The sequence below is a fragment of the Nesoenas mayeri genome (genome assembly GCF_963082525.1).
Source record: "Nesoenas mayeri genome assembly, chromosome: 13".
Lineage (NCBI taxonomy): Eukaryota > Metazoa > Chordata > Aves > Columbiformes > Columbidae > Nesoenas > Nesoenas mayeri.
The window spans coordinates 5,327,581-5,344,184 of NC_137550.1; the positions used below are offsets into that span (position 1 = coordinate 5,327,581).

Consider the following 16,604-nt stretch of genomic DNA (forward strand, 5'->3'; position numbering starts at 1 on the left):
AATGAATGGTTACTATAGTAGCCTCATCTAAGTGCTCCTGCTCCAGCAGGGGGATTGGACTGGATGATCTTTTGAGATCCTTTCCAATCCCTAGCACTCTGTGATTCTGTGATATCAGCTAACAATGGAATAAAATTATGTGATCAATATTTCATATTCATTATTTCAAATGGAATGAAATTCAAACATGAAAGATTGATATTGTCTATCTTCCCATCTTGCTGCTGTCAAACTAGTGAGATCAGTGAAGAAAATCTGCCCAAGCAAGCACTGAGAGAAAATTAGATTACTAATTCCACTTTTAAATTTATTGCTCTCTGCAATAAGATTTGAATCCTATGCTAAAGATAATGTTTCTATTACACACACAATTTATTACATAATAATAATGAAATTCATGCTTGCTATTGAGATTATGAACTAATTTGCAGTTCTCCTAAAATGCTTTTATTTCAAGGTTGGTTCTCAGTGCAGTGTCCGATTATTTTGCTGCGATGTTTACCAATGATGTGCGTGAAGCAAAACAAGAGGAGATTAAGATGGAGGGAGTAGACCCTGATGCGCTGAAAGCTTTGGTGCACTACGCCTACACAGGTAATTCTTCTTCCATTACTCATGTCCTTGTTGTAAAAGAAGATAAAATCTGGTCAACACATACATAGTTGTTCCTTCTTCCATTTCATACCAGCACGTAAACACATGCATAAATCTTGTATATGTGATGTGAAACTTTCTGTAGAGTGGATGAATAAATACGACTGTTTTATACAATAACAAATTCTAGAAGATATGCAGAAATATTAACATACAAATTCATATTGGGCATCTTTCTCTAACTAGATATGAATTATTTTAGGAATTCTAATAAAAGAAGAATGTATTTTGCCTGTTGCCCACCTCATGTAGTGACACAGAAGAGGGTACCATGAAACTTCCCGTCACCAGTAGCTAAAAACATGGTCTGCCTGGGTGGCAGTTCTTGGCTCACTCAAGGCTCTTGAGTAGGAATAATAAGAGGAAAATAGGAATAGGGTCACACTCATGAGTAGAGCAACCTTAACTATGAGAAAGTGCCACCACATTCTGAAAAAGGTTTACTTATGTTCTCTTGAAATATTATAGAGATTTTATCTTAATGAAAATGACTATTTCATATTCTTTCTTTTTCCTCTAATTTATTTTCTCCTGCTTTCAACATTAGCCCCTGTATTGCTGAATCCAAAGTGATTGAAACAAGCAGCCAAAAAGACCAAGACAGAGAACTGTGAAATCCCTTTCATCTGCTCTACAGTAAACAGGGAAAACCGCTGTAGAACATGACCGCTATGTTAGCATATATTACAATTAGAAACACCCAGATCGTTCAAACATATGCAGATTCTGTAAGTGTGCACATTGTGGTATCTGGCCAGCCTCTCAATGCAGATGGCAGCTACTCCAGCCAGAAAGGTAAAAGGGAAACCTTTTATCTGTGACACAAAAATGTCCAAATCTCAAAAGAGAAAATTACTCCCTCAGGATGTACCAACACTTAAGTGATCAGAATAACAGCTTTATGAATTTATGGACATCTGTTTGTAAACTGATCCATCCCCTCGGTTAACACCTAAATTACTTTCACTATATCCTGTCATCTGATATCCCGCACAGAATATTACTTTTTTGCTTTTGAATGAAAGAACAGAATTTTGATACCAAAACAGCAAGGCTGGAAGAGGTATCACAGGTATCTATCAGTATTTTTAGAGTACTTTAAAAGAACTTAGAATAACTAAAAAAAAAATCAAAATAAAACAAAGACCTTATTATAGTCACCATATTGGCATGAAACAAAAATGAATTTGTGAATCACAGAACACTTCTCAAAATTTTTCAGAGGAGGAGAAAAATTGGGGAGTGGGAAGCTTTCCGGTAATAAAAATACAATGACAATGATGAAAACCTTTTTTTTTTTTTTTCCCTATATACAAACTGCACAGGTATTCTAGAGTTAAAGGAAGACACTATAGAAAGTTTGTTGTCTGCAGCCTGTCTTCTGCAGCTCTCCCAGGTCATCGAGGTTTGCTGCAGCTTCCTGATGAAGCAGCTCCATCCCTCCAACTGCCTGGGGATTCGCTCTTTTGGAGATGCTCAGGGCTGCACGGAGCTCCTGAAGGTGGCCCACACATACACCATGGTAAAGTGACCCACCGAAATGCTTCACAATTAATGTTAACAGCAAGTGTGAATAATCTCCTGGAAAACATGTGGGCTTTTTCTCAGCTGAGCTGGCTGAGCAGGGCTCAGGAATGCTCCTCTCTCTGAGACTGATGCTCTGCTCTTCCTACACTGGCAGGGGCAGTTTTTGGAAGTCCCCGATGCAGGGATCTCTCTGCTCAACTCCAAAGGGAAATTAAAGAACTGTGACTGTTACAGAAGTATGAGAAGGAGAAAAAAGTATGCTCAGAAAAACAAATGTTCAGTTTTGTTTCCCGTTTCAGAGTTCTGCCTTGTAGAAGGATATATTTATTGGATTTAAATTTGCAGTATGATTTGCACACATTTCTTACAAAAAAAAATGAGGCCTTAACATGGCTAATGTCAAGATGCAAACAGCAACTGCCCATTCTTATGCTTTGATTCAACACAAAGAAAATTCTAAAGCTGATTTTAAGGTGAGACACACATAGAAAGAGACAAAATAAAGAATGTATGGGAAAGATTTGGAATGCTAAAAAGCAGCACAACCCTGACTGGAACATAATCCTGCTCTGGCTCAAAGCAAGAAATGAATATTCAGAGTGTGGGAAACAGAGAAGCAAGATAGCTTGCTGTGAAACCAAATTGAGGGATAAATATTCAGGGCAAAAAGATGTGCTATAGCAACTTTAAACACAAAAAGAATGGCAACTGCTACAGCTAAGTTGATATAAAAAGAACTACTTGTTAGGAGACATATGGCAACTTTATGCTTGAAATATTAGCGTAGTACGTCAAAACCAGTTTGGAGGTTTCATAATGCTGAGAGCATTCCAGTAAGAGGTTGTCCACACGCTGAAATAAATGACAGTGGCAGCTGCAGGTTGAGGGCACTGGTTGTGCCCTTCCTGTCATGCTAATGAATGATTTGTTTAACAGCAATCTAGATTATTTTTATATTTTAAATTTTGAAAAAGGGCATTTAAGATAGAGGTTCACTCAGCCTCTACAAAATTGTGTTGTCATTGCTGCTCCACACCATTTTATACTCCACCAAAACCAGGAACTTCCCCCCATGGCTGTTGCCTTTTTTCTCCCACCAGCACCAGCACATGGGCATCAACTTTAGGCATTTAAAATTCACAGTCCAGATTTCTGCAAAATTGAAATAAAATCATATGATTAGACAAATGATTTTATAATGTCAGACAATAAGAGAGGTTTTTTGGTTAGTTTTTTTAACCAGATGAATCCTCAGATCTTTCCCAGGAGTTAGATTTTACAATTTTTTCAAACTGTTTGTCATAGAAATGACAGTTGGGTCTTTAAGAACCCTGGATAATGTGAAGGATCGTGGTGACTCTGTGATACTCAGCAGTCCTGGGCATATGTAAGCTTTACACTATGTCTTCCTGAAACAACCAGGAGCATTTCCACCCCCAGAACCACTTGTGTGCAACGCAGATTGAGAATGCTGCCATGACGAGGACCTTGCATGTCATAAAAGCACCTGTCAAGTTTGTAGCTACTGACAGTTCAAAGGTAGAAAAGGAAATCTGCACCCTTTGAAACAGCCTTTAAGAAAATTTTCTTTTAAACCCTTGAAGTAATTTAAAAAAAAACAAACCCAAACTTAGAAGGATAAGAGATCATAACAATGCATACACACCCAAGTGTTGTGAAAGAGGATAAATAAAACAACCACTTGAGAATATGTACCTTAGAGGAAAGTCTATGAAGTTGTAATGCAAATGCAGAGACCATTCAAATGAACTAGTAGTATTCAAATATTTTCAGAAGACAATCAGCTATAAACACCACATCCATTCAATAAAAACAGACACAATGGAGACCTTTCCCTTCAATTGCTTTGGCCATTGATGTACAGTATTAACAGCTTCCTGCCTGGTACCTTTTTGTAGAGATAGAACTTGTTCTGATAAACATCTTGTGCTATATTTGTAACTAAATGTGGACTGGCCTTGCTGTGCCTATTCTCTGAACATCACAAAATATTGAAGCAGGGTATACATAACAGGGCAAAGTTAACATCTCCTTTAGTCACTGACACTTCTCTATTTACATCCTTGGTACTCTTGAAAAGAGTTACCAAAAGCTAAGAAACTGGTGAAAACAAAAAGTACCAATAATAGTTACAAAAATTTCTTCATCTGCCCTATTTCAGTCTGGTTCCCAAATAAAACATATTACTCCCAGGTACATAAACAAATAATATTTCAAATATAGACATGAATTCTTACATGCATTTATTTGCAAGTAACATAAAACCCCCCTATCTCTGTTAGCAAAATTTATTTTTTCCTTTGGAATTAGCACAAGTAAGCATACTTAATATATTTTAATTCCCATTCTAATATTATAGTAACTTGACTGTACAATATATTATTTTAATGAAAAATAATTATTTGAAAGATTCTAGGGATTAATATTTGTGGCCACTTCTGGAGCTGGTGAATTTTATCATAGCAATAGCTTAAACACTGGGGTCCCTTTGTTCGGACTTGTCCAATTCTCTGTTGCTGAAAAAGTGCTGTTACAAAAGTGAGTGTAGCTTCCCTTGCTCTACTAAGAGTAGAGATATGCAGTCAACACCTGGCACAGCTCATTGCAAAAGGATTTGAAGATTTCAATGTAATTTTCTTAAAATTCTTGAATTATAACAGAAGTTACACAGTTTATTTGAATGCCTGCTTGGCATTCTTAAGATACACATTGTACCTTCAGATTGTTTTCCTATGTTATTATAGAGTGTTAAGATCCCATTGGTGGACAAAACTGCCAGTGGCATGTCCCTAAGACAGGACATAGTGACAAGAAGCTTGAAAAACACACTGTAGTTTGAGAATAATCATTATTCTTCAGTTCTGTGAGAGTAAGGCAGCAAAGAGCAACCAAAATCTCCTTTAAATGTCAGCAGAAGATTCAGTGATCTTTAGATCACTGCATTTCCCTATGCCATCGAACAGAACAGGAATGAAATATATGCAGAGCCTACCTTATATAAGAAAATGTTATTTCACGTTGTGAAAATCATCAGTGCGTTGATTTTTTTTTTTTTTTTTTTCATTTTAGGAACACTTCACAGAAGTAATAAAAAACCAGGAATTTCTTTTGCTCCCTGCTAATGAGATTGCAAAGCTCTTGTCTAGCGATGACATCAACGTGCCAGATGAAGAAGCCATATTCCAGGCGCTAATGATGTGGGTGAGGCACGATTTGCAAAACCGGCAACGAGACCTGGGAATGCTCCTTTCTTACATCAGACTGCCTCTGCTTCCAGCCCAGGTACGAGCGCGAAGGGCTGACAGGGAACCAAACTATCTACTGAAATGCCACCATCATTTAGATAGAGAAAAGAATTCATTGGAAAGGTTTCGGCTGGGGTTTTTAGGTTTTTTATATATATATATATATATATATAAATATATTTGTTTGTTTTTTTTTTAAATATAGTTGATGTGTTTATTATTTGTAAAAACAGATGAAAAAATATCCCCCAATGCCAGTGTAATTACTAGGCTCAGAATTACCTCTATAAAAATGTCAGGCTAACAGTATTAGAAAAATACAGTGTTTCTTTGCTGGGTAGCAATGGTAGTAGTTTTCCTCTAATAATACAGCAACTTGTATACCATACAAAGATATTTATTTCAATATTCCGAACTGCAGTAGAGATAAGGCACAATACTTATTTCTTTATTGCCATATAAGTAGACAAAACCAAAAGGGCTTAGATTATTGCTGACTGTTCTGAGCATTGACATACATATGTTAGATTTGCTTATACTCACATCAATAGTTCTTAATTCAGAGGGTGCAGTACTATGTTTGCTTTATTTTTTCTGAAAACTTTATTTTAACCTTTATAAAAGGTTAAAATTGCAAAGACATCATACTTAAAGTCTTTGTTCCTCCCTTTATATTGTTTTGATTGCATTAAAGCAGAGTTTCCAGCAAAGCTCGAATCAGAGGTGAACTGAAAATAGGTGCTTGTATCTACAAACATTTTAGTTACTAAAGTATATACAATGTTAATGATTTAGAGATATGTAAGAGCCTCACTTTTCATTTCTTAGCTACTAGCCGATCTAGAAAATAGTCCAATGTTTGCAGACGACCTGGAGTGTCAGAAGCTTCTTATGGAGGCCATGAAGTACCATCTCCTACCAGAAAGACGGTCCATGATGCAGAGCCCTCGAACTAAGCCTAGAAAATCTACAGTGGGTGCACTTTATGCCGTAGGAGGTATGGATGCCACTAAAGGTAAGTTCAGAAATTAATTTGTCTTAATTAATTGCATTACAAACATCCAGAAATATATGACAAATATTTAAAGATGCATGTTAAGAAACCAACAAAGGTTGAGGAAAAGATAAATCACAGAACAACAACAAAAGTTACAGAACGTAGATGTTATTTCTTCTTGCAAGAATCATCTGTTTGTAAATGATATACACATACCTTGAAGTGCAGACTAAACAAGTTTGATTCATATGGGTGATTTTAAAATTAGGGTTTGTGAGAATTCATGTGTATAGTTTGAATTTACAAATCAGAAGAAAAAAATAATATTCAAAATATTTCAAGATTTGTTTAATGTTGTTTTAGAACCCTTTGCTCCACTTCCTGACAAAAGTTAGAAGGCTGGAAAAGTTTGTGGAGAATAGGAAAATAAAACCAAAAAGCATTACTGAACTAGTGAGAACTCTTAGCTAAAGTTTCTCAATACTTGTTATAAAACTTCAGATGGAGAGATTTGTATTTTTTCATAAGTGCAACAGTATATGCAGCTTTTTGCGGACTTCATACAAAGGAGTTTTTTCAGGTTTGTAGTTGAAAGTTGAATGTAATAAATGTATGTCAACTTCTATTATTTGATTTTCACAACTGTAATCATGTTACAGCTTTATACATTACACTATTCTATTTAATAGGCAGTATATTAAATAATTTTCTACAGAAACCTTAACTTCAAACCCACAGCTTGGAGCCAAAGAACTATAATTGTTTTATAGTCTAGCAACTTGCTTAACAATCCTACTTTTATCTGCGTGAGTTCACTTTTAATAGAATCACAAGGAAGCTAATCCATTTCATGGTTTGCAAAAGTTGCTGATAACAGATTTTTCCTGTACAATAGATCTTGCAGTACTACCTTACAATTTCTATGCAACCAAATCCAGTGTAAAACACCCATTCATCACCATCACTCATTCCTAGGAGAGTTTAGCAAAATGAGGTTAAACTGTAGCAATTAGTATAGTTTCATTAGTGATACTGATTATTTACGAATTACACAAACCAACCAAGAATTCAGGGTAGTCTTTAACTTCTACCAAAATAAAAGTTTTCCAATAGAGTTTTCTCAGTATAGGTTATATAAAAGAAGGGCTATTTTGGTCAGCATCTGCACTTCCTGTTGGTGCCTCTTTTACTTATTACCTCGGAATAAAGCCAATTGTTTGAACTTTTGCCTGTGCTGGCTCAGAAGAGCAGCACTTCCTCTCCTCCCTGCCGGCCTCTGCAGCTCTGACTCACATTTCCAGCCTGTGCTGAGCTGTAAGATAAAGGAAACAGCACCTCGGAGACAAGGATGCGCTGGAATAACAGCTTTGAGAAGGGAGTAACTACCACCTCTGGCAATAATACACTTTCTGTGATAAAGAAAACTCTCAGGGAATGATAGGTTTGGCTTTGTGCTTATCTCAGGTGGTATATGAAGTCAAATCTCAACTTCAAATGATCAAAAGAAGATCAAAGAGCCACTTTTGGGCTGGTATTTTGAAAAATGTGATTGTGACTAAACCACATTAACTTCCAAAACCTACCTTCAAGTCTCTGTAAAAATTACAGCCCACAGGATGTAAGAACACACTGTATACCTGAATTTAGTTTTCCTGTTTTTTTAGCTAGTGTGCGGGATACTTCTTTTAAAGCTGAGAACTTTGGGGTGCTCACGTTTTAGCATAGAATAAAAGAGAAGGAGTCAAAGCAAACAAGAGCAAACAGACTAGTAAAATGTAAAGCACAGTCAAAGAAACCCAATTGCTCAAAATAAGACAGGAAGAGAGAAAAAGAATTTCTCTCTTTTATTACAGATAGATGTGGTAGTTTCTTTCCCAGTCTATGCATCTGGAAAAGCAGATAGAGGAGAGAAAATATATAATGAGATAAGCTCATAATACTTACATTTTTAACAGGTACCACTACAATTGAAAAATATGACCTTAGGACTAATAGTTGGATGCAAATTGGTACCATGAATGGCAGACGATTACAGTTTGGAGTCGCAGTAATTGACAACAAGCTCTATATTGTGGGAGGAAGAGATGGTCTGAAAACTTCTAACATTGTTGAATGCTTCAACCCTATCACCAAAGTCTGGACTATAATGCCTCCGATGTCAACGCACAGACATGGCCTAGGTAAGAGGTGCTCTTCCTTTGGAACTATCTTGGATCACATACAAGTGAATTTTGATTGACACAAACACTGTTGGTATCCCTTTCTAAAGCATTTAATAGCATATGGCAATATTTGTAGAAGATGTTTTTCAAAGACAGGGTTACCTATTGCCATATTTTAATGACTGCGATACTTATTAGTATTCACCTAACTTGCACTGGTCATCCAGAGTTAATTCTTCTTTTAGAAAATTCCAAAATATAAGCAACAGTGAAAATAATTGACTCTTCATCCAATTTAGTAGTCAAGAGATATGTTTGCAATACAACAACAATCTGGTTTTCAGGTTTTTCTAAATTAAGACTTAGCACATAGGTACCAAATGTGTCTGAAAATCAGATCAGAGAATTATTCACACTGAAGACACCATTGTGGTAAGGAAATAAGTATGACCTCACAAATGTTAATGTTGTAATTACCACAACTTTTACAGAGCACTGTCATGTCTTAGTGTCTATGGGTCTTCACTGCACAATAATCCTTAATACTATTGACAGTGCATGGATAATATGAAATCTAGAATTTATTTCTGGATCTATAAGAAATGAGAATAAGTTTACAGTTGAGGAAACCATAAGGGAGGGAACATGAGAATTTCTGAATTATTTGTATAGCAAAGTCCTTATGAAAAAGCTGGCTTCTCTTAAGTTTACAGGAACAGGTAATGTTGGAAATCATTGGTAAGTTTGAATGGCACAGAATATTTTTATTTTAAGGAATAATAGAAAAAGCTTGATCCAGAATTATTCAGTGAACCTTTGTGGCCTGTGTTACCTTCCCCATCACTTGGTGGAGAAAGTACAGAGTAGGGCTCTTACCAGCTATTCTGTCAAATTTATAAAAGTGAATACTAGTAGGTAGCAAAGGGAAAGAAATGAGAACAGATGAAATTATTCTCATTGAAGTCTTCATAATTACCAACTGCAGGGGCACAATTCTACCCAACAAGTAGGTCTCAGTGGTAAATTTGCGTGCCCACAGTTAGGCTTCTATCTGTGCATCAGACTGTTTTGCAAAGCTGCCTTACAAGAGTTCCTATTAGCGTCAGTGTGATTTTGTGGGGAGTTAGCACTTTTGAAAAAATCAGGCCATGTATATTTAGGTCTGAAAAGACAGATTTAGAAAGCTTTTAAGCAGCCAGATTCAGCCGTTTTGCCTTACCTAAGAAAGGCAGTGAATAGCAGCAGACCCCCAAGGGGAGGTACCAAAGCCCTTCCCTCAATGACCCGGGATCTGTCCACCCAGAGCTCTGCAGAGACAGCCAAGTGCACTCTCCTGTGCCTCAAGGACACCAGACACAAGCCAGTTCTCATCCAAAAGTGTGTTCCCCTTATAGGCATTGAAATGTTACGGTACTTTAGCTGTAAGGACAGCCAGCTGCCCACCCACTCGGGCTTGCGCTGGCGGGACTACAGAGCTTCAGCTGGCTCAGAATTAGGGATAGGTGGTTGGTTCAGGCATATTTTTCATTGCCAGGCTCAATCTTTGCCTTGCTTTGAAAGAATAGCATTGTTTTTCATTTAGGGGCTTAAATTTGCTTCAGAACAAGGTCAACAGAAGTGGAAGAGATGAAAGTCCAAGAAGAGAACATCAAAACTAAAGCAGCTTTTCTCTAATCTTTTGGCAAAAGAGAATGCTTTTGCAGAAAAACACTGTATAAAGTATTTTGTTTATCTCTGTTTATTCTGCCAAATGACAAAGCAGCTTTTAAATCATTTAATACCAGCTGAAATTGCTTATATGCATAGAGGGAATTAAAGTGTGAAGTTAATATGCTATTGGTCACTGAAATGATTGGGTACTGCAATTTGTCTCTAATTCTATCTTTGAAGGAGTAGCAATGCTTGAAGGACCAATGTATGCTGTTGGTGGCCATGATGGATGGAGTTACCTTAATACCGTAGAAAGATGGGACCCCCAAGCACGGCAGTGGAACTATGTTGCCAGCATGTCAACCCCTAGGAGCACTGTAGGGGTTGCAGCATTAAATAGCAAGTATGTCAACAGGAAAATCTCTCTTTGGTTTTTCATTTGCTTCCTTCCTTGGAAACAGTTTCTTAAATTTTCAATCTTATAGTAATTAATCACCTCAAGAAAACAAAGAGAAAACGTAATGCACAGAAATAAGAAAGAAAAGCTTTTCCTCTGTTGTGTAGTATTTCTTTTTTTCAAACTTGCAGTCATGTTTTAAACATGTTTCAGCCCTTTAGAGTTATAGCAATTTACAAATGTTGTTACACGCATATCAGAATTTTACCTAGAATATAACGTATAAGGATATAAAATCACTTGCTTTAAAGAAATATTCCAAGTTTATGTTTACATTTTAAAATCAATGTGTCTAAGTAAGCAGCATTTGAAAATCTGTACAGAAACAGTCATTCCTCTGTCATTTTACACCTCCTGCATGCATCTACAACATTAACATACAAGTTCACAGTCAAGAATCATTTTTAAAAGGCTAAAGGTATTTGGTGTGTTCAATGAAAGAAAGACTAGTTCAATAATTAGGAATGGAATGAACAGCCTTCTATAAGTCTTAATTGTATCCAGATTTATTTTGCCCTTCATCTATTGCTCACATACACTGAGCTCATGTGTTCACTGTCCATTGCTTTTCCCAACAAGATTTTCAAAATTTATTTAAACATCCTCCTAAGACACTAAAGCAACTCAGGCAGTTTTACACGGGAAGTATGAATCCAGTGTGTAACCAGTATTGAACACGGTGTTACACCTTGTTGTACGTTCCTACTTGAAAGTAGTTGTATTTCAGCACAAGAAAGAACAATTCATAAATTGATGCTTCACAGATTTCTGTTTTCCTCTTCAGCAACATGGTCTGGTGCTGGAAATACAGAAGCCTTGTAAAAGGCCCCAAATTATATTGGATAATATGGCTTGAGCCAACCTCATTCTTATTTAAATCTGTGGAAAGCCCTTAGCAATGACAGTTTGTAGGGGTCAAGAATATTACAATTGCAGGCAGATAACCACATTTATCCTGAAACTTCATCACTACCTTCCCTGTTCACTTCTTAGCTTCCAGAGAAAGAGAAGGAGTAGAGAGTAGAAAGACGTCAGCAAACAGATGTTAGCAAATACAAAACTTCATTATGTACAAGTCAGGATTTTGCATTTAAACATGACATGATTTTAATCATCAACCCAAAAGTCCAAGAGAGGCAGAAATGCCAGTTCAAGTCCGTGTTGTATCTCAGAGGAAACATTCTCAGTGTAAACTTCACCAGAAACTCCTGTTGGTACCTTCCACAGCCACATGCAGGAAATACTTTGTCAAAGAGGAAATCCAGCCTGATCCTGACTCTGTTTCTCAGTCACTCCTGATAGAAGCTGTCTCCAGCCTGGCTTAAATCATGTCTGTTAGTCTGGTGATGTCATTTCTGGCATGCCAGGGGAAGCTGAGATCAAATGTCCATCGTTAAGTGCTCCTGCTGTGGTCAAACCAAGCAGAATGCTTCTCCTTTTCCTGTTTCCCTAAGTCAGACTGTATTTTTTTTTTTCTATTCAGCCCCACCAGAAAAAACTTTATGTTTCTGTTGGGCAAGGCTTTTTGACCAATCTGATGTCTATTGAGAACATCAGTCAAAAATGCTATATTTGTTCTTTTCCATAGAGAATGGGAAATACTGCCATGTTTCTAGACATGTTATGGAAAACAAAAATTACCAACCAATCTGTTTGTATATACAGTGATTTCCTCTCTCTGAAACCTGTCTAAACAAGTGGACTGTAGCTAATGGCATAATGTGAAAAGAAAGCAAATAAAATCTTCAAGTTTTTAGGGGTCAAGCACCAAACTGCACAACAGAACTCGTCTGTCTTCCATTCACAAACAGTAGAAGAGAGCACTGTGTTATTCTAACAGTGGTCAAGAATTTTCTAGTTAAATACAAATCAGAGCAGTCTAAAATCTCTTCCCGTCACTGGAGAAAAGCAGGTACTTCTCAGGCAAAATTCAACTGACCTGTTTTAGGTGACTTACTCTGGACAAGCCTACGTATTTCCTTCATCTCTAACTAGTGCACTAAGTTAATTCAACTTAATGATGGTAACAGCCAGGATTCGAAAGGAACCTGAACAACTGGCACACTTGACATGTAAACATGTCTGTTGACAGATCCAGGATATTAAACAGCATCCAAGTTAGCTTGAAATAGAAAAGAAATACTTCTGTCCAGCAGATTTTCTCTAATACAAATATGGAGGAAAATATATTTAATATATTTTGACATATGTTTTTGATATATAATAACATTATTAAAAGTCTTTTAAATATTAACAGTGTAGGAAAAATGCTTACTGCAATATTAAGGTGTCAAATAGTCCACAAGCCTGTCATAGGGAATAACACCCACGTGTTTCAAACATACGTAGCATCTTTCAATTAAATTCCATCTATAGGTCACATGTCAAGAAGCTGATATGCATTTTTAAATTAATTTTCATGTGACTGCCTGAAAATTTACACTGCAAATGAAGACTATAACCTTCCTTTAGATAGCATGCAAAACACTCTGTGCAAAGAAAGTTCCAGAGTGTAGCTGTCAGATAGCAAATAATGGGCATCATCATAATTTTGATGTGGTCTGAATGAAGTTAGCCAAATAAAATTCCTATCAATATGAGAGAGTAAAGACTGAAATTGTTTGCTTTCTTGTGGGTTATTATCCCAGACTATATGCTGTTGGTGGAAGAGATGGGAGCTCCTGCTTAAAATCAATGGAATGTTTTGACCCGCACACAAACAAATGGAGCATATGTGCATCGATGTCCAAGAGAAGAGGTGGCGTTGGTGTTGCAACATACAATGGGTTTTTATATGCTGTGGGAGGTCACGATGCACCTGCTTCCAACCACTGCTCTCGCCTTTCCGACTGTGTAGAAAGGTAAGCATTTTTTTTTTTAAATTCCAGGAAGGAAATATAAAATAATTTGTAGAAAGGAAGGTAAAATCTCAGTATCTCTTCACGATTGGAATGTTATGTTTGTCATACATATTATGCTTTTTAAAATAATATTTTGAGCAGAACAATTGATTTCAAGTGCTGTCATGGTAACAGATCAAGTAATCTGTAGAAGAAAATTCCTCCCAGCCCTGCCCATGTGCCAGGTAAAGCCAACTTAACAAGAAAGACAAATTCAACATGTGACCTTTCTATTTCTCAAGTGCCAAACCCCAGGTTTGGGCTACTTGTGTCATACATAGTAGGAACTAAATATTTTTCAAGTGTCTCTTCCTCCACTATTTGGCTGATATTGACAGAAAGGTTAAAAATATAATAAATATCACATATTCAAACAGGCAGTGGTCACTACACGGGTGTTTTCTGATAGAGGAGACTGACAGAAAAAAACTAGTTTCTGAAAGAAACTATGTTGCTATAGGAAACCAGGCTAAAACATATGTAAGTATCTGATTTAAGATTAAAAAAAAAGTAAACATGCACCAAAGCAAACTACTTTAACTTCAATTCTGACTTTAACACTAAATAGTGTATGAATACTTTGGCTTAATGATTTTAGTAGCACACAGCAACTAAGCAGTGAAATCTTGGCTTTATATCCGTTTCTCAAAGTAATTACTCTTTTGCTTGAAAATACTCCTTAGCTGATCCTTTTTTAATCTCATTTTTGTATTCTTCACTGATGAGCACACTTGTTAAGAAAATGCAAATATTGGTCACTTCCTTTCAGAAACATAAGTATTGTGTGCCAAGTGTTGCTTTGCCACCACAGTGGCACAGGATGGGACACGGGACAGCACTTGAGCCTTGGCTGAGAAGGGGACATGAGGACTGGGGACAACTCTGCATGGTTAATGGGCCATGGGAATCCAGACATCCTCATGTCATTTGGGGACAAGAAAGGAAAACTGAGCAAGTATTCAACTCCCTGTTGTGAATAACAATGGCTGAGTTTTGATCTCAGTTAACCGGTGTAAAGCTGGAACTACTCTGGAGTTCACTTGAATTTATATTGGAAACTGGCTGACTACATATTAGAAATAAAATCAACACTGGCATAAAATACTGCCATGCATTTTATGTTATAAACTTTTAGCAACTATGTGAGATACTTAACTTCTTTTACAGTGAAATTTTCTGAAGACATTAGTTCTGACAGGAAGAGAAAACAAAAGTCTGAGTCAACTGAGGGCATTGCTATCACTCCATGAGCCCTCATTTATGCTCAAAATGTATTGATTGTTTAATCTGATAGAAATGGAGAGACTGTAATCAAAAAGCAAATATATGGGCATTTTTCATGTACTTGAAGATCCCCCTAGTGGCTAAATTAAATATTTATCATTTTAGTCCTAATTCTCTATACTAGTTTGTGGTGTAAGGTGAACTACAACACAGCAAAAAATAAACAAATATCAGTCATTTAAATTTGAAATAGGTTTCTACAATGTACTTTTTTCTAATTTTGGTCATAAAACATTCTAGGTATGATCCTAAAACAGATGCTTGGACAACAGTGGCCCCATTGAGTGTACCTCGGGACGCTGTTGGGATTTGTCCCCTGGGGGACAGATTGTATGCGGTCGGGGGCTATGATGGCCACACGTACCTGGATACTGTGGAGTCCTATGATGCTCAAAATAACGAGTGGACGGAGGTAATGGGAAGAGTTACCTAATAAATATTGTGAATTCTTCCTGCACATGGGAAGAATTTTGTCTGAATAATGGACACAAATGATTGTGTATCAAAATTATCAGTGGCGGTGTGGTGACCCCGGCTGCATAAATCAGTCTGTGCTGGAAGTGCTGAGATTTGCCGGGATGGCTTGGCCAGCGATGCCCTCTGCTGGAGCCACTTCCAGGTGCTCACCTTTATGACCAAGTGCGCATATTCGTGATCAAGAGGGAATATTTAAAACTGCCAAGATCCTTTTGTAGCTATACAGTCCACATTTTTTGAACTAGGATGTGAAGGTCTATTACAAAAGTTAAGAGCATCAATACCAGCCTACACTCCTGAAACTCTCAGCAGCTGACAAAGTTGTTTCCCCAAAAGCCAATACTCTTATCAGTGCTTCAGTTAAATCTATTTATTTTAGCAGTACAGTAGTTTAAATAAGCAAATTGCTTTCCTTTTTATCTACAAATAATTTCTTTTAGACCTATCCCATAATAAAACTGTTTCCTCTTTTTTTTTTTTAAAAAAAATTTTTATTTTATTTTATTTTAATTTTTTCAGGAAGTTCCTGTCAATATTGGAAGGGCTGGAGCATGTGTCGTTGTTGTGAAGTTGCCCTGATGACTATAAATATCATGAAACTAGACTGAGTTTCATGAAGACCGAGTCAGGAAGAGAAGAAATCTTTCGAGAAAGCAGTACAGACTATACACATCTTAGCAGCCCTCTGTTACAGAGAATACTTATCTCTGAGCCATCATGGTATTAGAGCACAAACGTGTCTTCCTGCATTACAGAAATGGGAGAATTTTGCATAAGTGAATTATTTTCTTATGCCTAATGCATAAAAATTCAATAATATGTTTAAATAGTTCAAGTTTGTTACAAAAGCGTATCCGTTACTTATAGAATGCAGTAGTGAAGTGCTAAGTGGGTGTATAAGATTTCATAAACTTATTTCTTTTCTATGTTGGCAATAATGCTAATGTTTATAAAAAGAGTTTTTATATTTTAAGCAAATGAAAATGAAGAAGGGGAAATATCTTCAACAGATAACTGCACAGAAGGAAATACTTGCCCATAAATATAATTGGCAACAGAATATTCTCTGCAGAAGTAACTTCATTTCTATATTTAGAAATTAAATTACTTTAGAATCAAATCAGAGAAGCACAGAATTTTGTTGCTATTCAACTTCTGGCATTGTTAGTATTGTGACAGAATATCCATTTTTAGCAGTATATTCAATTGAATAGTGCAAGTAAAGAAATA

General features: G+C 36.5%; 1 protein-coding gene across 1 annotated transcript in view; it reads left to right on the plus strand.

The window, feature by feature from the left end:
* The window catches only part of KLHL4 (kelch like family member 4), a gene marked incomplete at its 3' end in the record, with an annotated part of 33,235 nt that extends 17,282 nt beyond the window's left edge, over nucleotides 1–15,953 (plus strand). The window contains exons 3-11 of the mRNA XM_080352611.1: nucleotides 458–594; nucleotides 1,980–2,176; nucleotides 5,272–5,484; nucleotides 6,276–6,462; nucleotides 8,400–8,624; nucleotides 10,497–10,659; nucleotides 13,362–13,574; nucleotides 15,138–15,309; nucleotides 15,894–15,953. Coding sequence (XP_080208737.1) covers nucleotides 458–594; nucleotides 1,980–2,176; nucleotides 5,272–5,484; nucleotides 6,276–6,462; nucleotides 8,400–8,624; nucleotides 10,497–10,659; nucleotides 13,362–13,574; nucleotides 15,138–15,309; nucleotides 15,894–15,953 — 1,567 coding nt within the window. The remainder of the gene's footprint in view (nucleotides 1–457; nucleotides 595–1,979; nucleotides 2,177–5,271; nucleotides 5,485–6,275; nucleotides 6,463–8,399; nucleotides 8,625–10,496; nucleotides 10,660–13,361; nucleotides 13,575–15,137; nucleotides 15,310–15,893) is intronic.
* Nucleotides 15,954–16,604: the final 651 nt, after the last annotated feature.